General features: G+C 37.0%; 2 protein-coding genes across 2 annotated transcripts; both read right to left on the bottom strand.

Annotated features, from left to right (window-relative positions):
* Positions 1 to 39: 39 nt before the first annotated feature.
* On the bottom strand, positions 40 to 5,932 carry LOC139128225 (potassium/sodium hyperpolarization-activated cyclic nucleotide-gated channel 2-like). The gene is made up of 9 exons (XM_070694042.1): positions 5,875 to 5,932; positions 5,157 to 5,406; positions 4,521 to 4,710; positions 3,680 to 3,831; positions 3,167 to 3,242; positions 2,589 to 2,738; positions 1,789 to 2,007; positions 1,089 to 1,235; positions 40 to 309 (listed from the first exon to the last, which is right to left on the bottom strand). Exons 1-9 carry the CDS (start codon positions 5,930 to 5,932, stop codon positions 49 to 51), a joined length of 1,503 nt encoding a protein of 500 aa, XP_070550143.1. The 3' UTR covers positions 40 to 48.
* Positions 5,933 to 7,390: 1,458 nt separating this feature from the next.
* LOC139128257 (methylmalonyl-CoA mutase, mitochondrial-like) lies at positions 7,391 to 25,961 on the bottom strand. The gene is made up of 20 exons (XM_070694068.1): positions 25,804 to 25,961; positions 23,663 to 23,794; positions 23,306 to 23,437; positions 22,388 to 22,494; positions 21,784 to 21,862; positions 21,367 to 21,471; positions 20,522 to 20,656; positions 19,717 to 19,834; positions 18,752 to 18,963; positions 17,904 to 18,080; positions 17,396 to 17,479; positions 16,741 to 16,846; positions 15,070 to 15,206; positions 14,777 to 14,851; positions 14,115 to 14,267; positions 13,664 to 13,804; positions 12,142 to 12,269; positions 11,772 to 11,860; positions 7,765 to 9,409; positions 7,391 to 7,432 (listed from the first exon to the last, which is right to left on the bottom strand). The coding sequence occupies exons 1-19, from the start codon at positions 25,855 to 25,857 to the stop codon at positions 9,330 to 9,332; spliced, it is 2,244 nt and encodes a 747-aa protein (XP_070550169.1). The 5' UTR covers positions 25,858 to 25,961; the 3' UTR covers positions 7,391 to 7,432; positions 7,765 to 9,329.
* Between the last annotated feature and the right edge of the window lie 1,129 nt (positions 25,962 to 27,090).

Genomic DNA, 27,090 nt, shown 5'->3' with positions numbered 1-27,090 from the left:
AATGACATTACAATTGAGCCCCTTATGATGATACTTTCGAAGTGGTAGTTAACGCAATAGTACAGTACCTCCAAAGTGATCTCCGTCGGCTAACTGGGCCACGACTTCGCCCCCAACGATAACGTCCACAATGCCGTGCTCAATGAAGTACATCCTATCCCCTCGACCGCCAACTTTGACAATGTGGTCGTCCGGTAAATAAACCTCGTAGTGTAACTTCTTGATGACGTCATAGGTAAAGTCCGGGGACGCCTGGCTCAAAAAGTCGACTTTGCCGACCAGCTGCTTGCAGTTCATTTGGATAATTTCCTAAAAGAAATTACAAGAAAACTGAAAGTGCCACAACGATCATTGTCAGTGCATTCACCGTTGTGAAGACCACAAGCACTTCGCAAACTCGCAGACAAGCTAGTACTGGGAATGGTTGGTCGAACAGACATTTTGTTAAAAGTGCTAATCGGAATCTCCCTGACCATCTGTGATTTCAGGCTTAAACAAGAGTTTCATAGGCAAAGCCAGGCTTGCATCTACACTGCATTTCAACGTTTACAATTATTAGATTATCGGTGAACTCCATTAAAACGCAAAGAATTGCGATAAACATGACTGGTTGGTTGGGAGCTTACTGACTTACACGATTGGAACTAATTTGGGATAATTGGATATTCATATTTTTCAAATTTCTCAAAAATGTTAGGTGCCCTATAGCTGAATGTTGCAATATTACAAAAGAAAAGCAGATAAGCTTACACATGCAGATTAACTAGACATTACTTCACCATACAGTTATCCAAAATTAGTTCCAATCGTGTTGACTTGTTTATGTGTAATGTCAGTGTTTTTCTTTCTTTCTCTTTCTTTCTTTCTTTCTTTATTTATTTATTGCTTACTGTGGCCACATGACCCGATGAACTATAGTGACTTCACAAGTTATTTCTGAAAATGTTTTCCATCGTAGTCTTGTGTTAAAGCTCATGCTCAGGCCCGCCAATCCTGATTATAATGCTTTCACGTGTAACAATTTAAAACTGCAAAACATGGAAGATGAAATGAATGGAATAAATTCAATGGTTTGGATGGACCAATACCTTTCTAAGTGGATGATTCTGTTCATGCAGAATCGATTCCTCGTCGAAGTAATGTCTTTGATAACGACTCTCGTAGTAGTCGAGTATACGCCTCTGGGTTTCTATCGGCAGTTTGCGATATCTCATGTATTCTTTGACTTGATTGATCTAAAAAGAAATCAAGAGAAATTATTTACTGAAGACATTTACTCTGATAAAGACAAATTATGTACGCTATAGTAATTTGATACTTTCTAGAGTTTCCATACTTACAGAAACTCACGACTTATTAGTTATAAGGTATCTTTAGTGTTCGTATGTATGTATGTATGTATGTATGTATGTATGTATGTATGTATGTATGTATGTATGTATGTATGTATGTATGTATGTATGTATGTATGTATGTATGTATGTATGTATGTATGTGTGTATGTGTGTATGTATGTGTATGTATGTATGTATGTATGTATGTATGTATGTATGTATGTATGTATGTATGTATGTATGTATGTATGTATGTATGTATGTGTGTATGTATGTATGTATGTATGTGTGTATGTATGTGTATGTATGTATGTATGTATGTATGTATGTATGTATGTATGTATGTATGTATGTATGTATGTATATGTTATTTAATCTGAGAACTCTGGCTCTACTGGCGTGATAAGCATGTTTAGGTACGGATGCACAGTTTCAATGTAATGTATAAATGTACCCTTTCGTTGTAGAATCGACCTGAGGCGTCGATTGACAGGAGCAGAGTCGACATGTGACCGATGAAGAGAGCATAGAAGGTGGCGCCAACCATCATACTAAGAGTCGTGGCCCACATCTCGGCTATGTTGTCTGGCGGGTACTTGCCGAAACCGATGCTCAGGGTTTGTGATATCGCCTTGAAAAAACACCAAGAGTACTGCTCCCACTTGGTGGCGTTCTGTCGGGCGAAAGAGAAGACACAGAGGTTGTCAATCTCCCACGATATGTCATTGACATGGAACGGCTGCATTTTTGAAGTTGTATATTTCAAAACGAGTAATTATATTGAGACTTGCACATGCAGAGATATGGTGATATTGTATTTATTTATTTATTTATTTATTTCGGCAAACCTACGGGCGAGAGGCCCATTTACAGGCACCGTAAAAATCAACTTTACAAAAAGTAAATCCGAAAAATACAAACAAAGAAAAACACTGAAAACGAAGGACAAAAAAGCAACGATATTCACAACAAATATTAAGATAATAAGCATTAAAAAGTTTAAAGCAGGCTTTACAGATAGATCTACGAAAGGCAGAAGCTGAACAGGACAAATCAATGAGAGGTCTGCTTCACAAATCTAATTAAAATTGCTTGTACACCGTAAAATAACCGTATTTTCTCAAGTTAATTCTACTTGTGCAGCTTCCATTTAAAGGTTTTCGTTGGATGGCAGAATAATTGTTTGATAAAGCATGACTAATGTCAATGACGAAAATGACAAATTGGGACTTTCTAGTAGCATGGTACACTTACGACGAGATCGTCCCTGACGAGCCATGAGTCCGAGGGAAATTCCATGAGGAACGGGATTAGGAACTGTATGCATCCATTCCAGTGCGTCAACATCAAAATCACAAGCACTAGATTGATTATGCGTATGACTGCACTTTCGATTTGTAGTACCTTAGAGAGAGAGAGAGAGAGAGAGAGAGAGAGAGAGAGAGATTGGTGGGAAGGTGTCATTGAATTATTATCATCCTATCCTGATCTCAACTCTGTACAATGTTAGTCACAAGAGAACGTTGTTTATAAGTTGATAAGCACATCTGTTATATCAGTCCGATTAAAATCGAATGCGATGACGTTCCCGACTTTGCGTGTTTTTTGCTGTTCTCGATAAAAGCTATCAATGGTGAGGCGATTATCAGCCGATGAGAACATCAAAGAGCGAGGTGGAAATGTCGCTATCTCTGCTGAGATGTCTACCAACTCTGACTATTATTGATATTATATGGTTTGTCAGATGTTGTGCTTCGTATGCTGGACAAGTACAAGGTGTTGTCCTACAATTCAATGTCAACATTGGCTTCGTTTTACGACGTTTATCTTACCTCTTCGAGACGATGTACGTATCTCAGCAGCCGAGACAGTCGGAGAAGTCGCAATAAGCTGATGACTTTCGTCAACCTCAATAAATTAGAAAAATAAGAAAGAAGTTAATGTGAATTTGTAGAATACAAGTATCAGGTTTACATTATGTACCAACTCAGAAACATCATGTGGAAGTTATATTCCAGTGATATGGTGTGATGGATAATAATTTGATAGACTATCCTTGCACGCGTACCGTTTCATAATTCATCTTTAATCAATAGGGGGGAATGGAAGGGTTATTTATTTCACAAGGCAATGAAATCAACATGCTATGTAGCTCATCGAAATTCTCGTTGCCATGACTACATGTTCAACGTCGATAACAAGACAATTGTGAAAAACGCTTCAAGAAAATAACCGACGTGTATAGCAATACTTCGTAGGTATTCCACCTAGTGCAAATATCACCGCTCAGTTTGACGATCTATACTGCATCTGCTATAATCTAGTGGGCGAGTAACATAGCTTACCTCAGCGCTCTCAGTGTCAGGGCCGTTTGGTTGTAATCACTGTCGCCTTTGAATCCAATGTACAAATAGTCAAATGGAAAAGATGATAGCAAATCCAGTACGAACCAGCCTTTGAGATAACTGCAAGCTATCGTTTGCCGGGACAAAATTATCTGTATGAAACCAAAAATCACTGGTTCGTAGTCTGCGACAAGTCATCAGATTGAGCTGAGTAATCGTTCATTTCTCTCTCTCTCTCTCTCTCTCTCTCTCTCTCTCTCTCTCTCTCTCTCTCTCTCTCTCTCTCTCTCTCTCTCTCTCATGATGACAATGCGATCAACATCATTGTTACCCATTTTGTTGGTTCACATTCAAATGAAACCGACCTGAGGTTAACGGAAACACAACATTTTTATGCTTTATTTGAAGGAAAATACATGCTGTTTTTGTTTTCGTTAGTTTGTCTGGGATACATATTTCAAACCATGCGACAGCCAAACTTTAATGAGCTCCACTAAACTTTACATAATGCACTCTGTAACCAGATTTAACCATTTTCTGAACACAATAACCATGAAAATCTCCCGTCAAACTTGTGAATCAAAACAAGTAATTGATATACGAATCCCGAAATATACCTGGATATAATTATTGCTGTTCAGAATTGAATGTCTATCGGCTTATTGCAATACAATACTTTGAACAAAATTTGGGGTGAACAAAATCATGGTAACGGTGATTTTGAACAGGTTGTGAGGCGACAAAGATCCTACAAATGAGGTTTTTTATCCCTATACTAGGTTCAAATGCGCCAACCACCTGTGACTTGGCGTGCGCGTGAGGGCGCTTTTCCCCTACCAACCTCTTCGTTCTGATGGTGCACGATTCCCGTGAAAAAGTTGAGGAGGATGTCGATCATGAACACGGTGTCCGTGATGCAGTTGATGATGACCCACTCCAAGTTGAAGCCGTCACTAAAGAAGGCTATGTTCACAGGTAGGAGGATCAGCGTCACAATCAGCAGTAAAACCAAAAACATGTCCCAGTACCATCTGACGGGCAGAACATATCAATGGAACGTCAAAAAAGGTGGCAGATTTTTGTGTTGCCACGGTGTGTGCATCAAAAGGCACTTTGCAATATAGAGCCTTCACAGTTTACAATGTTTTTAAAGCGTTGATTAGTTTTTGTAGTAATTTGTAAAAGACTGTTAGTTTAAAAAACAGCAATCTCATGATATAAAAACTGAAAATATTACAAGTCAATGATATGTCGGGTACGTTAAAAAATATCACTCGATTTTAAACACATTCCATAACATCAACTCCCCGCCTCCCTCTATATACCTCTTTAGAAACTTAATTTCGATATGCAAGTGTATATAGGATTTCGGCGAAATCTTCGAAAGTTTCGACATGCTCGTAGGCATCAAAACTTATCGAGAAACGTTTCATCAAAATTATCTAGACTCTTTTGCCAAAACAGTGAGTAATTTTACCTAAATGAACTGAACGGATGGATAACAAACTTGTTCGTGGCTTCTTGTCTCTTCTGTTCCTCTTCCAGGGCTCTGTGACTTCGAAACATTTTCATTCCCATTTTACTGCTGGCTGACGCCTGGAATAATCCCCTGGTCGTCCTTACCCACATGCTAGCCGTTCTGGCAAGGCTGGTTTTCCTAAAGGAGACATGCTCTGGTACACCGAGCTGGTCCACTACCATACTTACTTTCACTTCTAGCGGGATATCTGTGAATGAGAGAGTTCAGAATGGGATGCGGGTTAAAGTATTTTGACTCGTTTTATCGAAGGGTAATCGAGACGGAACACGCAATAAACTTTTAGACAATGCAAAATGTTAAAAAACGTTTCCCGATTTTCTTGACAAGAAGCGGTGAGCTTTCTTTCATTTGCATTTTTTTCAACAGCTGAATTTTTACCCGACACCGAAAAATGCCGGTGACTTTAGGTATGGTACGAGTTAATAAAACAAACGCTATATATTCTTCCTAGCAAGGTATACATCTAAATGTAGATGAAATGGTGAAGCAACGAGCACACAATCACCGATTAGGGCCTAAGCAATGAGAAAATTACCTTGACGTGTTTTCTAAAAACATATAAAGGTATATAAGCGGCGATTCCAACGACAATTGTAAAAGCTTATATCGGATAACGTGACTAAAATTATTCAACGGCTACTATCTCGATGTTTACCTTGCGTTAGGTTGTTGGAGTTTGTGTCGGTTCCTTCAGGACTCAGTTTGCGCGCCATCTTGGAATTGTCGTTCTCGTCACTTGTCGAGTGATTGGTGACTTTTGAACTCCACCTATTCATTTCAGATCTGGATAGTCGTTCTGAACGAGTGTAACGTATCAAGTGGGTAAAATTCTACCGAGTTTTCTTTTCAAGTTATTTCGTCCATCATGGTGGTATAAAGGAAGCAGAAAGAAACAGCATGAATATTCTTTGAAACAACTTTGTTCCACAATCTCTCCAGTCGTTCCAAACCAAAACGGGTATTTGCGGCCCTTGTTCCATTGAGCGTTCTCAGAATTTTCGACCGGAGTTTTTGCGTAAAAAGGCGTACGCTTATGCGCGTAAGTCCGCCCAAGCGTATGCGTGTCCTTTCCGCATAAATGCGTGCACTGTAAAAATCACCATTGATTCAGAAGGTACAGGAAGAGACTGCTTGCTGTAATCGTAGCTTTTAGCTGGTTTACTTTAATCTTTAGCAAAGATTCGCCCCAACAATCTTCACATCGCCAAATCACTTTTAATGAGCAACAATAGATGGGGACGTGTTGATTCACGATTCCTCAGACTGTTCTGGAAGCATACTCATCTTCTGTAGACCATATAACATTTCTGCTTGTTCATGTATTTTCGACGTAACTGCCAAAAGTCCGGATAACAGCTCAACTTTTTGGCACGGTTCATGGAAAAGTTTAGCTATACGTAAGATTAAGAGTTCTCAAATTTAACCAGCTTACACTTGACAAAGTTACAAAGGTAAACCGTGTCAAAAATTTCATAAAAATCACTAGTTTTAGCTATTGTCATGTATACCAGAGGCGCAAACACAAGACGATCGATAGAGAGAGCCCGAATAAAAGTGGCTTGTATTTCAATATAATTTATCTCGACAAGAAACACGTACAGTAGCCTAAATTACACTTCCATCAAGATAGCGTTGAATGTTCGGCACACCTTTTCCTTCGCCGACAACACTGATCACGCGTTGGCGTACGTGCGCGGATCTTGCAATTATTTACAATGTCAGCAATATCTTCAAATTAGTTAACTGTTTCCTGACCAGGTGCGCTTTCTCTTCCATTTCTTTCTATTCATATACAAAGTCATACCTCAAAAGAATGCGTGTTAGGCCACAGAGGGCGCTGTTGTGCACGAATTTCGGCCAACAAGCAATATTCCAAAATAAAAGCCAATATTTGGTGTAAATGGTTAATAAAGATCTTCTATAAAATCCATTATTATCATTATGATTATCAAAATAAATCTTAGGATATGCAAGGCACCCATACCAATCTAAGCATAAATTTTTGAAACGTACGCCAGCTGGCCTACATTTTTGATTAACATTTACACAAATTCACTGCATACATACATACATACATATTCATAAACCTCACATTTGAAAACATACAATTCATGATGATAGCACTCATTTGGCATCTTGTGGTGATGTCATAAAAAACTACACAAAATGACTTTTTTAACTTTTGAATTGACAGTTTATTAAGTGTGGCAATACTTAAAGGGACAAGTTTTTCTGTATTCTGCTTCTGTATATCAATTACCATGTCTGACCCTAATCCGTTGGTCATGCTGAAATTTCGAGTATTCTTCTTGTCAACAAAGCTTGTATGTGTGTAGCGATCATTGTTTATTGTTTCCAAATGAATTCTAGTCCGGACTTGAACGCAATTTTCAATAATAATAATGTAGATTATACTCATATAGGTTGTGTTGATATGCTAAATACTTGGCATTAAATTACAGTTTAGGGATTCAAACAGAAAGTGTAGGAAAACCACAAAACAAAAGTTCTGAAAAAAATAGCCAAAAGATACAGCTTATGGAGCTTTAACTATGTACACTAGCTGATGAACAGAAGTAACTTGTAGATTTAAAAAGTCTGTATCAAATCATACAGGGTCTACACACACACATTGCAGAGGGCATTAAATGACGCTAATTACACAGACAACACGTTTCTTCATACACATCCATATGAATGGAACAGCAGAGTTCTAATATAACGGAATATTACAATTTCTCTTTACAGCTTGTATTCACTCATTAAATGGGTGTTTGGTAACGATTTTCTGTCGCTATAGAATCTTATGGTCAAAATATCAAATATTGCAGCTTTGCTGCTCTTGGCCTAAGTGACGACTCAGGTCACAATATACTATAATACACAAGGAATACACTGTTGTTTGTACTGTATTTTGGAAAGAGACTACCCATGACTTGGCATGGGAAGCACGATATCTCAATCCGCTGGTCAAACTGGAGGGATGTGGTGAGATGGGACGTGACATGTTGGTGCATTCATGATGAATGTGATGCAGAATCTGTGGTGTTGTGTGCTGCAAAGTTAGCGTGGAAAACAAAGTGCCTGCTGAATCGGTCTACAGAATGTCAGGAGTGTTGGGTGGCGCACTTCAATTACATGTAAATATCACGTTTAATATGCTTCATTGACCAGGAGATTAGAGAGGTGTTGGGTGATCATCAATTTCATGTAAATATCATGTTTAGTATGCTACACTGGCATTGAAAAATGAAGAGATTCTTCAAATACATGTAACTTTCACGTTGCATTGACTGTAATATTATATCTAGACATAGAGTAAGGAATAAATACTAAATGCAAAAAGACATGAAGGAAAGCAAAAATCTCACACAGAGTAAATGCTACTCTATGACTTACATACTGTACAACTGTGTCTTTGAATGCAACAAATTCAGAAAAATTTGAAATTACTTCAGAAAAAGAAAATAATTCCACTCAAATCATCTGACAAATAGGAACATAACTGCAATTTAAACCAAGAGAGGCACAACTATTAAACAAATGGGAAATATTGTTTTATCTGTTATGTATAAAGTTAAAGTTATCATTTGAGACAAATCTATCAAAATACAGAATTGATTGATGGCTACTTTCATTCTCAGAACTTAAAACTTCAGAGTTAAAGCTAATAAGAACATTAATTTTGTTTATAACAAGGAAAAAGAAAACAAATGAATTACTTCTTGTTTCGGCTACTGGGAACATTTATAGGCAAGGTTTTGGTCACATGGTGATTATTAGAGCTAATCAACACAAAGTGTGGGTGGCATCCTCAACATCAGCCAATTTATGATATCAAAAAGAACAGAAACCGTGTTGGAACATCAGGTAAACACAGCTGATTATTTGAATTTTGTCGCTGTGAAGTTTTGCACGAGACCAAAGACAAAGAATTGAATCACAGCAACACAGGACATGCATAAGGACTCCATCACTTGCAAGATATCTGTTGTGAGTTAATACTTTACTTCTTGAAGACAGTTCATCACGGATAATAACTGATTTCACACAAAGTCCATGGCTCATTTTGATTATCCATCTTGTCACACTGTAACTATGTGTCATCCTTCACACTGCTGATGCTCTGGCCTTGATGCTGGTTTCAATATTATCAACTACCTGCATGGCTGCCTCGGGAATACGAGTACCTGATGGATGTGAAAAGACACAGAGGGTCAACTACAGGACTAAATTCCAATTCTGGCTTTTGTGAGTAACACACAGATACTTCAAACAGTAAGCATAAAGGCATCAAGCTAACTGATGTTATTAAGCTATATGGCTACCTGAAAAATTATCTGCAAGAAGAAGGTGAATATCAACCATTCTTTTGTACACATACAGCATACAGGAGCTGAAAAATGTAAAATCTGTTATTTTGATCGACAGTTTTACCTAAACTACAAATTAAGTTGAGAAAGAAAATCCTGCAAGGCATTAACAAATATTGTGTGTTTCTGTTAACATGCCCTCAGAAAATAGCGTAGGTCGGTCAGTCAGGAGCTTTTTTCACTTTTTTATTTGAGTGGGACAAAATTTGGCAAAATTATGCATGACTTTTGAAAATGCAAAAGCCCAAGTCATTGACAATGACATAGTCCCCCCTTGTAATTGGGACTTTGTAACTGGAAGTGACTAAAAATAGAAGTTGATGTGATGTGCATGAAACAAGGAATGCGGGTACCAAAGCCCTGTCTGTGACTGATGCCCTTATTTGATTGGATTGTAAACAAGTAGTGGCATAGGGTTATGTCCTTCTACCAAGTTTGACAGAATTAGGTATGTCATGCCCTGGCTTTTTAAATGTCAAAATTCAAATTATATGCAAGAAACTGGTCCAGGCATGTCTGAGTAATGGCTCTTGACATAAAAAAGTCAGAATGCTAGATGTGAACCAAAAATGTCCTCATGTTCAGTAAAGAAGAGACTTCCTATAATTAGCTATTGATACTGCTAAAATTAAAACGCCTTTCTTGACTGGTAAATCTTTGTATGATCAACATCTGTATCAAGTGTCATCAAATTTAGTGCAGTCATTCAGAATATAATTCTCTTATTACAAACATTGTTCAGCCAATCTGGGGTGCCTCCCTAATCACAAAAGGTCATTAAATAAGTCAATAAATAATTTATCAACAGGATGTCACTATTCAGTTTTACACTACTGGAAGATCAATATCTGATCCATGTTTCATAAAATTTGATGCAGGATTTCTGGACATATCACAGTAATAAGGAAAAGTCATTAAATATGCAAATTAGAAATTAATTAACATGATACTGATAAATGTCCTTATACACAATTAAAGCAAGATGAGCTCAACATCTATACAAATCATAGCTGAAGAAGTATTTCTTGACGTATCAGCCTAATTATGAAAATTCATTAATATGCAATTAATTGACATGATATGATTAATGTCTTTGCATGCTACTACAACACTTTGATATCAACATCTGTACCGAGTTTCATCAAATTTGGTGCAATATTCTTGATCATAGCACACTAATTAGGAAAGTTCATTAAATATGCAAATTAGCAATTAATTAACAAGATACTGATAAATGTCCTTATACACAGTTAAAGCAAGATGAGTTAAACATCTATATCAAGTTTCAACAAATCTGAAGAAGTATTTCTTGACGTATCAGCCTAATTATTAAAATTCATTAAATATGCAAATATGCAATTAATTGACAGGATATGATTAATGTCTTTGCATGCTACTACAACACTTTGAAATCAACATCTGTACCGAGTTTCATCAAATTTGGTGCAATATTTCTGGACATAGCACACTAATTAGGAAAGTTCATTAAATATGCAAATTAGCTATTAATTGACAAGATACTGCTGAGTGTTTTTGCATGCTGCTACAACACTTTCAAATCAACATCTGTACCAAGTTTCATCAAATTTGGTGCAAGATTTCTGGACATAGCACACTACTTAGGAAAGTTCATTAAATATGCAAATTAGCAATTAATTGACACAATACTGACATTTGTCTTTATGTGCTATTAGAGCTATGTGTGACCATCATGTGCACAGAGTTTCGTCAAACTTTGTGCAATATTTTAAGAAACAGACCTCTTTTTCAAAAATCTCTAATTATGCAAATTAGCACTAATTATGCATGCCACGCCCAAAACAATGGACATGCATATGTATGCCATAGTATATTATCCTTGTACCAAGTTTGAAAGGACTTGGCTCAGACATGTCTGAGATATCTGCGTGGACGGACGGACGGACGGACGGAACCCAAACCATACGTCGCCTCGGACTTAGTCCAGGGGGACTAACAATGTAAGGGTTGGAGAGTTTTAGCAGTTAGGTTGGGTTACCAGAAACATGTATTTTGCATATAGCCTAAAAAACTACTGAATCCTAATTTCAAAAGAATTTCATCTAATGAAGTAGAAACCTTGTTTGCAGAGGCACTATAATGCAGTACTTTTCACATCTTGATTCTTTATACCTCGCAAATCTGGCCATTATGATCTTACCTGGTCCAAAGATACTGGAAACGCCAACATTAAAAAGGAATTCGTAATCTTGAGGTGGAATAACTCCTCCACAAATCACAACAATGTCCCTGGTAATAGAAAGTAATACATGTTCGAAGCCTATCACAAAAGTATGTCAGTATGATTTTAAAGATATCATTACTTCAATGCATTATGTGTACAGTCATTCATAACAACAGCTTTTTTCATGACCCCTGCATGACCTCACATCTCAGTAATTTTGCTGGTATCTGATATTCAAATTCAACATTGAAAGAGGCAAGTGCAAGTGAGGCATATGCATATTGGGATCAATAAAACATAGAAATACTTGGTAGAAAACTTGGAAGTGATCTACATGTGGGCTTACCCTCTACCAAGCTCTTTCAAGGCTTGGATTAACTCTGGTACCAAGGTCTTGTGTCCTGCAGCCTGGGTGCTGACACCGACAGTATGTACATCAGCATCTACTGCCTGCTGGGCTACTTCCATAGGTGTCTAGATTTGTGACGTTGAGACAAACACCAAAGATAAACATAGGGCCAAAGTCCCAAAAGCTACTATAGACATGGATACAAAATTAAGTATTTCCTGACTGTATGAAATTATCTCACTAAGGTCATCCTAGGGACCTGTAAACCAAATATTAAAGCTGTCTGACCAGCGGTTTTGAAAAAAACAAGCGACCAAACAGTCCACAAAGCTCTACTGTGTTATGTAGAGAATAACTTTTTGTGACACATGTATTGATGAAGAAGGTTGATATCTTTGATAGCTCATTTCAAGATGGCCTGACCAAAAATGGCAAAATTAGCTGCAAAAATACAAAATTGAAGATTTCATCATAATTTCAATATATTACATCAAGATAAAGCCTAGGAACCTGTATACCAAATATCAAAGCTATCAGATGAGTACTATTGAGAAACAAATATTTTGACAAAAAAATGGCAAAAATTGACCCAAAAATACAAAAATTGAAGATTTCATCAAATTTCAATATATCACACTAAGACAACCCCTAGCAACCTGTATACCAAATATCAAAGGCATCAGACAAGCACTTTTGGAGAAACACATTTTTTGACCAAAAATGGCGAAAATTGCACCAAAAATACAAAATAGCAGATTTCATCATATATTCTATATATCATATTAAGTTCATCTGTAGATGATCTGTATACCAAATATCAAAGATGTCAGACGAGCGGTTTTGATGAAATAAAGTTTTGACCAATATGACAAAAAATTCCTTAAAATACAGATTTGCATATTTCATCACAATTTGAACAAATCTAAGTTTGGGTATGATCCCTAGGGATCTGTATACACATAACAAAGCTGTCTAACCAGCGGTTATGAAGAAGAAGATTTTTTACCAAAAACACCTTTTTTGGTGCTAATTTGCATATTTTCAACAATATCAAAAATTTAAAAAAATAATTCTTCATAATCATATTTTCATCTATACAACAAATATCAAATCAGTAAGTACTGCAGTTCTCAAGATATTTGAGTGGACGGACGCCTCACAAACAGGCATACATACATACATACAGACTGACGCCGGACGCTGGATGGATACCCATCCCAATAGCATTCTATAGTCTATAGTAGCTAAAAATGATCATAAGAAAGGCCAAAGAAGACCTGACTTGACTCTGATAGTAGAGTGAACATATTCTGTTTAGGTCAAAGATTAAAATTTGATACTTTCCACAAGAAGTTGAAGGATCAAAGCTGAACGTAATCATTTTTTGATAAGTGAAGAACTATTCATTAATGGAAGATCTTGGGTGCATCAGGAATTCAGTAACTATCATACATGTTGTAAGAGACAATATCTGCACTCATTCACACGGTGTCCGCAGCACCTGTGTGGCAAAACTAACCTGGAACAGAGGTCCAATGTCCACATCAAAGCCAATGTCTGCAAAACCAGTGGCAATGACCTTGGCACCACGGTCATGGCCGTCTTGACCCATCTTTGCTACTAGGATCCTGGGCCGACGACCTTCTTCTTCCATGAATGCCTAGAAATGTTAAGTAAATACCAACAGGTATGATGAGAGCATCTGGAAAAGATATTGTGCACAAAACAGCTGATGCAATTTGCAAACTTTTTCTCATATCAAAAATGTTGACTGTTGACCATTTCTTTTTTTCAAAAACCTTGAAAATAAAATACAGGGGCAACATCCTGTCAATACTTACACAGACACTCCAAGTATAAAGACAGCATAATTTTTTCCCAACTGCAGCTTCTGATGACAGTTTAACTTGTGATCAACTTTGACCTAAATTTGTAATCTCAAGGATACAATTGCACTTCTTCCTACTCACCTCAACTTTTTTGGTAACTCTGGACAGTTCATCTGTTTCACCAAACTCACTCTTATAGACTCCAGAAGCCATTCTGTCAGTTGCTCTGTGTCTTCCGAACACCTCTTCCATGGCATCTGTGATCTCACCAACTGAACATCTTGCCCTTGCAGCCTAAATGAATAAATCAATCAAATACACTGCTTTCAAAGAGGTGGCATTTGTGTGCTTTTGACACGTATTGACCAACAGTGTACTTTTGACAGGTATTGACCAACAGATCTCTGGAGGGGGTCGTCAGATGGGACTTGGAACATTTTTCTCACCTTACAGGCAAGGTTTTGGTAGGGAGATTATGCATATTCTTTTTTTCAGGAATCCCTCTAATTTTTTCAGTCATGTGAAAATCAGTGTCACCTTGTAAAATTTGGTACTAGAGAAAAATTTTACCTACAATTTACTGATATTTGAAATTCAAAATGGCCACCATCCCTGTGTTAACCCTATGACGAAAAACAAAATTTTCAATTTTTACAAAAATAAGCCAGTAAAAACTTCTTTGATAAAATCGATGCCAGGTAAAATATCTTCCTTTAATTACTTTGACCACTGAGTACTCTTCTACCTGTTTTATGGCTTTGTGGTAAGAATTCCCAACAGCATATCAGATGTGCAACACATACCTTGATAGACAGGTCCATAAGATTACCCTCACCAGTATCACAACACCTAGTGATTGCATTCAAAGCTTCCTCTGCCTGTCAACGACAGAAAAATATCACTGAAATTTGTAGTAAATGTTGCTTTCTCTATGCAAACATTTACAGTAGAATTTTAACGATTCAATTTTGATTAAATTATATTCCTCTATAGGCTTTACAGTACATATTGCTAAATCTACAGACTTTTATATAAAATATGCTTCTTTTAATTTTTTTATATGATATACTGGTAATACCTTTATTTGTATACTCACAGCTTTAGGGTCTCTAGTTTGTCTGGTATTCTTCAATCTTTCGATTTGTTCTTCTCTAACCTTTGTGTTGTCAATGGTAAGAACTTCAACACCCTCCTCCTTGTCAAGCTTGTATTTGTTGACACCAACAATCACCTCTGTAATGACAGATTCATAGAGCTGAAGCAATGAGTAAACCTACCGGTACAGTATATATTGTAACACACCTCATCCGCAGTCTGTATTCTAATTCGCCAGTTGATAGTCACGTGGGATGCATTCTTTTTGTGCTGATCCACGTAAACGACGTCATCAGGCATCATTTGTTGGAACTGTTGCCTGCCAGGCATCAGTTCCGAAAAATGATGCCCGCTGACGTCAAAAACGACATTGACGCGTGCGCGGACCGGAATGTAAACAAAGATGTCGTCTGCGGCCGATGGAAACGATAGTCGAGAATTTTTTTGGTTTATCCTACTTTCTGAAGAAGAATTGAATGCTTTGGTTTCCAACAAGGACCCGAGGTGCATTGAACGTTTTGCAGAAGTATTGCGGTCCTGTTAGGAAAAACGTTTTCTTACTGAAACACTCCAACATAACATCGTAGGCCTACATGAGACAAGTTTTGTGTATAGTACGTTCTTGTGCATGGCTACGGATGAGATGTGTTACAAAACACATATTGACTGGCCATGAGGGCAACAGCATACGTCTTTAACCCCTCGGGCCTGTGAGTCACCCCCAAAAACAGACTGTTTCCCTCGGCCTACGGCCTCGGGAAACAGTCTGTTTTTGGGGGTGACTCACAGTCCCTCGGGGTACAGACGTATGCTGTTGCCCTCATGGCCAGTCAATATGTGTATACTGTATAATCTATACTGGTTAAAATGCAAATCAGTTTCTTTGTTGATCTTGATCATTTACCGTTGTGAATATTAATTTCATTTCCCTTTCCTTTCCTAATGAACTACTCATTTGGAGACAGATATAAGACAATGTAAACTAACATATCTGATGTTGCTAAGTTTGGAAGGCTACTGATGCAGGTGATTATCTTACTAACAACAGGGATGTTTCAACATGTAGTCACAGAGCTCTCATTTATACACAAATGGTGACCCTTAGTCTGAGATTCTAAACAAAACTCTGAGCAAATAAGAACCAAGAAAGGTGACATTATGTGATTAACAATATTTACATCACATAACTGGCTCTGATGAAAGGCTACATAATGGACAAATTTGTCAAAACCTTACTCCACAGCAAAATGTGCAAGGCCATATTAAGCAGTACATGACATACAATGAGCCCTTTAAGGTAATTCACGGCTCATTATTGAAAGACTTAAAACTTTCACCCAAAAACTTTCACCCAAATTTTCCTCACAGAAACTTAAAAACATCGAAAACAATGCCAAATTTGGTAATGGGGAAACAAACTATCCAATTTTTACCAACAATTGAAATTCAAAATGGCTGCCATGCCTGTGTTCACTCAATGGGGAAAAACAAAATTTTCAATTTTCACAAAAGTAGTAAAGTCGGTTAAAACTTTATGTTTTCCATGAGCTTCAAAACGAGTCCACACAAGTGGTAGACCAAAAAATGTATCATAAACATTTGAGAGTCCGAATATCTGTCTCCAAGGCGCAATCTAACTTAAAATAAATGTTGTTGGTTGGTATAAGCTCACCTTGTTTAGAGTCAATTCTTGCTTGTCGCCTGGCTGCGCACTCTTCTATCTTAAGTTTAGGCATTCCCTGAATTACAGCTTCTGCCATCCCTCCAAGTTCCTCCACCTAGCAAAAATGTTCATCAATACAACCATGGTACAAACATCAATTTTGCTGTTTAATGACTATAATGACACTTTCACTTACTACAATATAGCTGCCACAATGTTATTCAGCGATAACATATTTTTCATGGATACCCTTGGAATTTGAAGATTAGTTGGATATGATATTTCATATGTAATGAATTGGGTTTTTCTCTACTGTGGTAGCATCAAAGTAATACGGGATCGGTTGGAACCAGTCTGCCTTTTAAAGTTTCAAGATTTTTGAATATTTTTCAGTGGAATGGAATTTCCTTGCGTCAGCCCTATACAGACAAATGTAATGTGTGAAATTTTCTTGCATCAAAGAGAATCAGTTTGACTTAACGACAAACTGCTCTGAACACAAATCACCATGTTGAAATAAAATGAAAAGGATTAATTTCTGATCAATACCCTTATCTCATAATTTGAAAACTGTGATAAAGAAAATTTTAAAAAGATTTACTGGTCATCACATTTTGAGTGATCTATGAGTATAGTATCACTTTACAAACTCTTCTCTTATTACCTCATCAATAATTTTTTTAGCTTCATAGCAAAGTTCATCTGTTAGGCATTCCATCATGTAGGAACCGCCCCATGGATCTGCAATCTGAAAGTTAACAAAAACAATTGTTGAGGAAAGCTAAGGTAAGCATTTCTATGCAGTAGTACCCTGTTGTGTTGATATCCATGTCTGCTTCAAATGCCTATCTAAATGTTTTTACTATATTGCTGCTCTGCCATCCCTTTGTATCTGAGGGTTGTACACCAAAGACAGTTAATCTCGTGTGAAATATTGCATTACCATTGTACCAACTGTCAACTGCATTGATGTGTATCGTTTATAAAAGACCACATATGGAACTGTCGGATACAATGATCATATACTTTTCTACAAATGTGTGTTCAACAATACTGCACATCTTGTTTTCAACACTGTCGCAGATAACTGAGAGATCAGAAAAAGATACAGCATACCCAATGCCTGCTATGCACAGACAGTCTTGGCAAGTTTCAAAGCCAATATTCTTTACCTTTGTAATGCCACTCTCTTCTTGGATAATGATCTGCGTGTTCCTGGCAATTCTGGCACTCTTGACCGTTGGCAGACCGAGAGCCTCGTCGAATGAATTGGTGTGCAGTGACTGTGTTCCACCGAACACGGCTGCCATGGCTTCAATTGTTGTACGAATTACATTGTTGTATGGATCCTGTCAATTTAGATGGGTTTCACAGAAGTTTAGATGTTACCAAAACATCAAGCAAAACTTGCTATTCTAGGGTTTTTGAGTGGTGTTTTGATTATTTTTGTATTCTGCAGAAATAAAATGCTAAAAAATTTTTTCCTTAAAGGAATCATGAAACATGGTTCTTCATAATGGTGTCCACTCTCTTAAATTACTCTTGCGACGGATGTTTTTCTACAACATTGGTATGACAATATTGTGGTTTGTCAAACTTTTGGAAAAAATTCAAATTATGCCTTGCCTCCTTAAAAACTTAGGAGCAGATATGAACTGAAAAACAACGCCACAACCATAGTCTAGAAAATAACTTATTACATCAATAACTTTCTGTGATATGTAATCCTAAAAGCTCATCCCTTGCCCCTATAAAGTGATCCAACTTGGCTCCAGAAACAGTAGGGTAGTAAAAAATATATGTTAGTGAATGGTAAATCAAGTAAGTCTCTGAGGGAATATACATTTGTATGGTTTCCACTGTTCAATGCACGTGTAAATACTGATGATAAACCTTCAAATAAGACCAGAATTTTGAGATTATAATCTATGTAAAAATGAATTCTTAAAGTATACTTGATTATCATGAATTGTTTATTTACACTGGTAGATCACTACTCTTACATGTAACATAGACTTACTTGTTCAGTTAATGACCAACCAGAGGTCTGACTGTGACACCTAAGTAACATAGACTTGCCCTTCTTTGGACTGAATTTCTCCTTGATCAGGTGGGCCCACAGTCGTCTTGCAGCTCTCAGCTTGGCTATCTCCATGTACAAGTTCATACCAATGCCCCAGAAGAAGGACAACCTTGGGGCAAACGCATCGATGTCCATACCTGCTTTGATACCTGGTTGAGAATTGAAATCAGTGTCTTTGATGAAAAAGTCTCCTGTGAATTCATACAAGCCACTCTGAGTTCTGTAAAGCCTTTGTATTAAAGTAACTTGGCCATTGCACACAGACTAGTATGCAGATACAAACTGAAATATTGTGTACATTACAGAGCATTTACGAACAAGTTTATCATTCAATTCTTGCCCGTTTACAATGTAACTTTAAAATAATAAACATTAAATCCTAGTTTGTGATGTTTTGATTGATGTGATGTACCTCTTGCCCCAACTTTTTTGTAATGTAGAATGTAAATTTGTATCATTTTCATCAAAACAAGAGACTTGTGAAACTTCCTTGGGCAATTCTAATGAAACAATAACTTGAACAGGGAAGCAAAAATTGTTGTATTATGTAGAATGAAGAGCACAGCTTTATATCATTGTTTCATAAGAAGAATAAAATTACAAAATACGTAATGTGACACATTATGGTATATTAAGGGGAGAAAAAATTCACAAGTATTTGTGGTATGAATAAATCATTCTGAAAACTGTGATCTAGGTGAACAAGATCCTTCTCTGATCAAGATCTGGACAATTTGAACATCAAACTTCTGAAAACACATGCAGCTTCTCTGAGCATTCCTATCAACAAAATTAGAGAACCACAAACTCTGGACTTCACAGCTAACTCAACTATTTGCAGGTGGTATTTACCAATACACGGTAATATTAAATGCTTGGACACCACAAAGGTTGCCTCTCACCTGTTCTGCAGTACTCTATACCATCAGCAATTGTGAATGCAAGTTCCAGGACAGCATCAGCACCTGCCTCTTGCATGTGATATCCAGATATGGAAATTGAATTGTACTTGGGCATGTGCTGTTGAAAAAGAAATAACCATTCAATAGAATATGCCTGAGGGACAGATATTCAGATTCTGAAATTTTTCCAAAACTTTTCTGATTTACCGCTTGTGGTTGCTCATTTTAGGTTCTCAGAATAAATAAAATTTCACTGTCTTGGTCTTCGGAAAATCAGAGATTTATTTTTCTCCATAGATTTAACACAGGGACATCAGCCATTTTGAATTTCAAATACTGTATTAGTAAATGTTGGATAATTTGTTTCTCTAGTTCAAAACTTTGCATGGTGACCCCTGAAGAGTTTGAAAGAGAGTGGTCAAGAGTTTAAGTGAGGAAAATTGGACCAAAGTTTATATCTCTCATTTTCGAGGCACATACTGCCTTAACTAGAAACTTCAACATTTTTCACCAGATGCTATAATGATTTTGCTGTGTGTGAAGCAAAAATGAAGTACTCTTAGCTTAGAAGACCAAAGTACGATATATTGTGTTTATCCATATTTCTAGAAGATTTCATAAATGCCTTCGCATAAAGCTGGTCAAGAATTACTTTTAGAGTTACTGAAAATTTGAAGATAATCTGATGTAATGTGGAATTTGGAATTTGGATTTGGCTAATCTGCGATAGTAAAAGTTTTTGCACTTTTTATGGAATTTTACAATATTTCTATACTCAAGATGAAATGTTTGAACTCTGACCTACCTTGGAAGTGTATGCAAATATGTCAGCAATGATCTTCATGGATGGGGTTGGTGGAAAGATGTACGTATTCCTCACCATGAATTCTTTGAGAATGTCATTTTGTATTGTGCCTGTCAACTGGTCTTGAGTGGCACCCTGAAAACCAACAGACATACAAGCATTGACTATTTTGTCAGTGGAAAAACCAATGCCATAACATTCCATAGATCATCTGCATGGCAAGGCTACAGAACATAAGGATCATGCTATAGCATATTACAATCAAATACTGCATTACTGTCAATTTGTATTTTATCAAAGGCAAACCGAGTGAGCCAAACAGACTACTATCACAAAAAAAATCTGAATGCAGTATTCAGGCATTTTAGAAAGACACTGTCACAACATCTATGTGTAAATTTAGAACAGCTGTCATCACCATTGCCACTGATTCTCTAATATATAATATGTGCATTTTTCTGATTATAAACTGAAAGATATGTGGCTTGAGGTTGATCCTGGCCCTCATGAAGGGATGGATATCACTCCAGGTAATGATTGCCCTCATTGAAGGGCAAGTGATGAGCTCCCTCAAGTGATGGATATCACTCCAGGTAATGATTGCCCTCATTGAAGGGCAAGTGATGAGCTCCCTCAAGTGATGGATATCACCTCAGGCCACTGCTTGCCCCTCACAGAAGGGAAATTAGTAAGCTCCCTCCATATTGCTCAAGGGTGCTGCTTGCCCTCATTGAAGGGAAAGTGGCGAGCTCTAATTAAAAACTAGAATGATATGAGACAACTACTATATTGGAATGACGATACGGCACATATACAGCATAAAGCATTGAAAAGCTCAACTTTACCTGTTCCTCAGCAGCAACAATGTACATTGCCATGACCGGCAATACAGCACCATTCATTGTCATGGAAACAGACATCTTGTCTAGAGGAATTCCATCAAACAGCAACTGCCAAACAGGGTGTGAAAACAGATCATATTAATGAGTAAATTTAAATTAATTTTCATAAAACTACTATATATTAATTAACCATTGGTGTTCTCCTGAACAAATTGATAATAATATTAATTAAGATATTGGCAATATTTCCTTATTTATGATTTTCCTTATATCATGTGGGTAATTAAAGTACTTTTTCTCTTATGAGCTACAGGTACAGAGATGACATATTACAACATGCCAGGTAGCATGGCTATATTAGCCAGAGTAACTGATCTAAGCAAAAATTAGGAATCTGGGGAAAGTTAGATGCAGTCTCACCTTCATATCTTCAACACTATCTATTGCTACTCCAGCCATGCCCACATCACCATGGACACGAGGGTTATCAGAGTCATACCTGTGAGAATGAAAGCGATGAAAGACTTGTTGTCAATGTAATTCCAAACTTTACCCCAAGTCAACGCACATGTTTCTCTTCAAAAGAAAATACCAGACTTCAAAGCAATGTTTAGGTCTTGTTTTCTGTTTGCTAGACATAGAGAACTTGAGTGACAGAACAGCAAAGCTCATGACAATATGTGGATATCAGGTTTTGCCAATGAAGAGAAATAAGAGCGAACAGGAGAAAGATATCAAACTTCAGTATATGTCAATGCATTTTGAAGTCTATGACCACATACCTCTCTTCTAAAGAAAACACTAGGCTGCAAAAGCTACATCTGGGTTTTGTCTTATCACTGCCAACCAAGGAGAACTTGAGTACAGCCCATGAACATGTGTGGATATTAGGTTTTATGTTTGCATATTGTTGTTCCTGTGACTAAATTACTCATATTGTTACTGTATTATCAAGGTGATGACTATCAAAATGATTTGGTTCTTTTTTTTCAACAACTTATGACAATGTCTACATTTGACTTACCCCCTATGTGTGGCAAGATCAAAGGCAACGCTAAGTCCCTGTTGGCCAGCTTTGATGTTGTCTCTGTAAAATTTGTTACTTTCTTCAACAGTACTGAATCCAGCATACTGAAATGGATTTGAATGACATTGTGAATGCATACAGTTATGATAAATGCACTTAAATTTGACAATATGCCTTGAAATGTATGAATAAAATTTACCGAGTTTCTTTAGTGACACAATGTTATTGAACATGCTGGTGTTATGAACACTGCTATTACAGAAAGATGGAAAATATTAGGGAATGGACATTTTAACTGTATTTCATGGCAATTCTGACAAATAATATGTAGAAAGGGCCACTTAACCTTGGCACAACTTATCAAGTACTGATCTTATTTCAAATATTTTTCACAAATTATCATTTAGTTTTGAATTGACATAGTTAGAAAGATAAACCTGGATGCAAATGTCCGAATATATCTGAAATCAATACTACACTGGTTATCACTTATCACTTACTACTCAACATCAAAACAACAGAATAAATTTGTTTCTATGCAACACAGTTTCAAGATTAGCAGTGAGTCAACTTTTGTCAATTTGGTCTCTCACAAAGTCAAAAGCACTCCCCTTGACATAAGAATCTTTTGGATGTTATTAGTGACAGTATAGTTCTCAAGAAATTTCAAGAAATGTGTGTACTGACACACAGAATTGACCAATTTTAAGGATTTGAAGGTACACTGCTGAAGAGTCTACGAAGGATGAAGCAATGTATCAATTTGCTCATCTGTAAAGTTTTCATTGAATAAGCCTGTACATAACTTAAATGATTAACTCTACATGAACTGACAGCATCAACATCTACAGAAAGCATGATCAAGGAATACGAAACTGAAAACGGATATGCAAAGTTTAGAGCTTTGATACATACTTGTCTGATGGTCCATGGTCTCTGGGTGTACATGGTAGGGTAGGGTCCCCTGGTGTAAGGGTATTTGCCAGGGAGTTCCTCTGGGTGACTGACTGTATCCTGTCTCGTGTACAGAGGTTTCAGGTCTATGCCCTGAAGAATTGGAGAAAGAACAACACAGATTGAAATTTGCTTGGGATAGTAGTGTGTACTATATTATTAGAATCATTTATTGTACATTTTTCAGACACATGTATATTTTTACACATACCATATTCTTTTATTTTGCACAGAAGCTTCTACATGTATTTTAATTCTGCGTCATGCAGAATTATGCCTTCATGATGCTTCACGAACACTGAAAAAACCATGACTTACTTCAGGTGTATGCCATGTTAATTTCTCCACAGGATCTGCTCCTTTCAGCTGTTTCTTTGCAAGCTCTCTCCATTCCGGTTGGAGAGGTTCTCTGTGTATGTGTCTGTTGGTTGCGATACCTGGAGCAACAGTCTGCAAAGGAAGACAGTTACACAAGTCAATTGAGTAAAATAGTTCAGTGTTCTAGAATTGCTATATGAACTAAACTACAGTGGATCTTACCACAGTGTTGTCACTTTGTCTAAAATATCTTTAATATTTGTGTATATTTTGTTCCCTTTGACCCATTATTTCCTGTCATATTTTACCTTTTCCTTTCCCTGTAGATAAGTCCACCCGCCCTTTTGAAAAGACTTGGAGTGTACCAGGCCTGTTGATGAAAGAGTTGAATAACGTCTAGCAGCAGTAAACATTTCACAGGTTATTATCCAAACTGTAAACATTTGTATGATGCACATTCATAACAGTGATCATAGATGATGCTATGTTGTGAATTACCGGGACATTAAGTATGAGCCTATACAAATACACTGCATAGACGAGGGCTGATGCAGATGACAGGGTCTAAAACTTCCCTCGCCTGAGTGGGTGCAAAGGATGTTTCTCTGATCAGAGTTATACACAACTATAAGTTTCAAAGTGTTACATGTTTGCACAAATTTATATGTTTCAGAGTGTGATGTGTCACCATAGACTCTCTTTTTTAGGGTCTATGGTGTCACCTGTTGACTATATGTGCTAGTCAGCAATTGTATAACTCTGTCATATCCTATAGTTGCAACCATGACTGAGCATTGGGATCTACCCTTTTTTAACTGGGAAATACTCTGAAGGCTACCCTTCGATATGAGTTCAATTCAATCTGAACCATAGGTCTTGGACCTATGGTTATACTTGAGTTAAAATGGTGCTAATCAAGGCAGTCCTGGAAAAGGGCTGAACTGTCTTCAGTAAATAGAATCAAACACAGCAAAGGCACACTAGACCAAAAGGGGATTTCCTCCAAATCAATAGAAAAAACTGAAAGAAACATTACAATTAGTCTTAAAACTAAGAAACACTACAATTAAAATCTCCCAATCAGAGGAATTCTCCCAATATGGAGAATACTTTTGATAGGTTTCTGTGCAATTTTAACCATTCTCGCGAGCCATAGCATATTTCCGCTCCGTTGACCTACGCAAAAATCAACGGGTAGCGCTAAGCTGTTGCCGTAAAGAGAAGCGTGGTTTACGACAATGAATTTTAACCAACATTTGAGAATTTTTGAAAAGTGACCAACCCCATACCGACATGTTGATTGTTCACAATAAAATTTGAGAGTGTCTTTACCATTGTTCTGAAAAAATTCACCATTTTCTTTGCATACTTTCGAATTCACTCTATAATACTGGCAGTTATATCATATGGAACCAAGAACTCTGGTTTTTGTTGTTGTTGGTATTGTTATTTATGTTTATATTAGTCATGTTGTTGTTGTTGACCAATAAAATTCAACGAACATAATTATTGTGTTGTTGTTGTTGTTGTTGTTGTTGTTGTTGTTTCAAACGTAAGGTAGATGTCCTAAGGAACACTACAATTAAGAACACTATCATTATTTGACCCTATGCAACTCTCTCCAAATGTACACTCTTCATATACTTGTGTAAGTATATGAAGAGAGTGTACGTTTGGAGAGTTGCATAGGGTCAAATAAAAATAGTATTTCGAGCCCTGCATATACATAAACACTTCTGAACGGTCCCCCGATCCGGAAATATTCACTGACTCAGTGATTGTGCCTTGCTGTTCATAAGAAGTAGAAGCTGTACAGTACATTGAGGCATGGAGCTCCTTTTTTTGCTCCATGATTGAGCCGAGCTACTGTTTACCACCGGTACGTGTGAATGTTTGACAGTTCGCTCTGTAAAACGTGAACGACCGTGAGCATTTACTGTTTGATGACTTTGAATGGCGTGCAATTAGCGATGATGATGTCCAAATAATAGATATACATGCCCTCAGTTTTAGTGAAGTCATTGACTCTGCTAACCCCACAACATTCGAACATTCGACGGTTTGCCTGACATTGACATCATGAACCACACTACCATTTCCGGTCAAACTTACGAAATATTGAATACTTCTCATCGCATTACCTTAGTGAACTGTTGCAGGAGTTCTCTCCTGACAAATGGCGCTGCCCGCAACATCTTCGCAACTTTGAAATGTTGCACACCAAGGTACCTTTTACTTTGCCTTGACTTCTACGTGCGAAGACGATAATCTTGGGTACCTCTAAGTTAGCGGAAAATAATCGAAAATAAGAAATGGGTGCGAATACGTGAAAGTTTCAGAATGTTCCAAACTGTGAGGTTATTCAAATAATTCTGTTATGGTATTTTCTAGAGGCCAAAATTAATAATCTTAGCTGTAATCACTCTACTATTAAAACATATGTAAACAGTTGGTGACGTTTAGAGTCCCCCAGGCTCGTCAGAATCTAACACCTGGCATTTCACTGTTCCACCGCTTGCGGGCGTCAAACAAGCAGGTACACGTTCACTCCTGATACTCATATCATACTGTGGTCATACCCCTGACATTTGAACACAGATATTGAACATAGATATTTGAACACAGGCATTGATATGCTGGTCAATGACTTTACAAACATTATTCATTCTGCATGCAAGAATCTCAAAAAGCGAAATCAAAGAAAGAGGAAAGTTAGCAAGCCATCATGTCACTAATTAAAAAGGGAGATATATGTAAGATAGGAAAGCAACTACACAAAACCCCAAATGACCCAATTTTAAGAGACCTTTTCTTCCATTATAAGAAATTGTATGCTTAAACCTTAAGACATTGCAAGCGTTCATTCAGAGAGAATTAATTGCCACTTATTGTTGATTCTGAAAAAAGAGATCCGAAAAATATTTGGAAATTAGTTAATACTTTGAAAAATAAAGACACCTCAGCTAGTATTAGTGTCACTCCTGACGTTTGGTTCAGTCATTTTAAATCACTTGCACAAAAAGTTATTCACTCTCAACATGTTGATGCTATTTTGAAGCAAAAATTAAGAGTAGACTATTAAGTGGTTTTGAATTGTATAGTAATGAACTTCTTGACTCTGAAATTTCTGCCGGTGAAGTGTTATTGCTATTAGATCCTTGAAATCGCGTTAATCAGGCAAATCCTGTGGCGATGATGGAATTTTAAATGAAATGATTAAGAGCGGCTCAGTTATTATAATGCCAGCTCTACTCAAGATCTTCAATGCTGTTTTGAGTTGTGAGCTATTTCCAACTGTGTGGGCCAAAGGGTATATATAGTGCATTTCATTTCGTTCACATGTTGGTACCAGGCAAGATTGTAATCTCAGTCCCACGTTATTTAATTTATTTTTAAATGATTTGCCAACTTTACTTCATAACAAATGT

The sequence above is a fragment of the Ptychodera flava genome, unplaced genomic scaffold (assembly GCF_041260155.1).
Source record: "Ptychodera flava strain L36383 unplaced genomic scaffold, AS_Pfla_20210202 Scaffold_46__1_contigs__length_1169225_pilon, whole genome shotgun sequence".
NCBI lineage: Eukaryota > Metazoa > Hemichordata > Enteropneusta > Ptychoderidae > Ptychodera > Ptychodera flava.
The sequence above is the reverse complement of the archived record's forward strand: the minus strand, read 5'-3'. Positions and strand labels throughout refer to the sequence as shown.

Excerpts from the sequence above, each read along its gene's own strand:
- LOC139128225 (XM_070694042.1), bottom strand. The coding sequence starts at position 5,932 with ATGGCGCGCAAACTGAGTCCTGAAGGAACCGACACAAACTCCAACAAC. Across the intron at positions 5,407-5,874 it reads CTCCAACAACCTAACGCAAG|ATATCCCGCTAGAAGTGAAA; the intron begins GTAAACATCGAG and ends TCTCATTCACAG. Across the intron at positions 3,243-3,679 it reads CTGACACTGAGAGCGCTGAG|GTTGACGAAAGTCATCAGCT; the intron begins GTAAGCTATGTT and ends TAATTTATTGAG.
- LOC139128257 (XM_070694068.1), bottom strand. The coding sequence starts at position 25,857 with ATGTTGCGGGCAGCGCCATTTGTCAGGAGAGAACTCCTGCAACAGTTC. Across the intron at positions 20,657-21,366 it reads TTGTTGCTGCTGAGGAACAG|GGTGCCACTCAAGACCAGTT; the intron begins GTAAAGTTGAGC and ends GTTGGTTTTCAG. Across the intron at positions 16,847-17,395 it reads CTAAAAAAATTATTGATGAG|GTGGAGGAACTTGGAGGGAT; the intron begins GTAATAAGAGAA and ends CATTTTTGCTAG.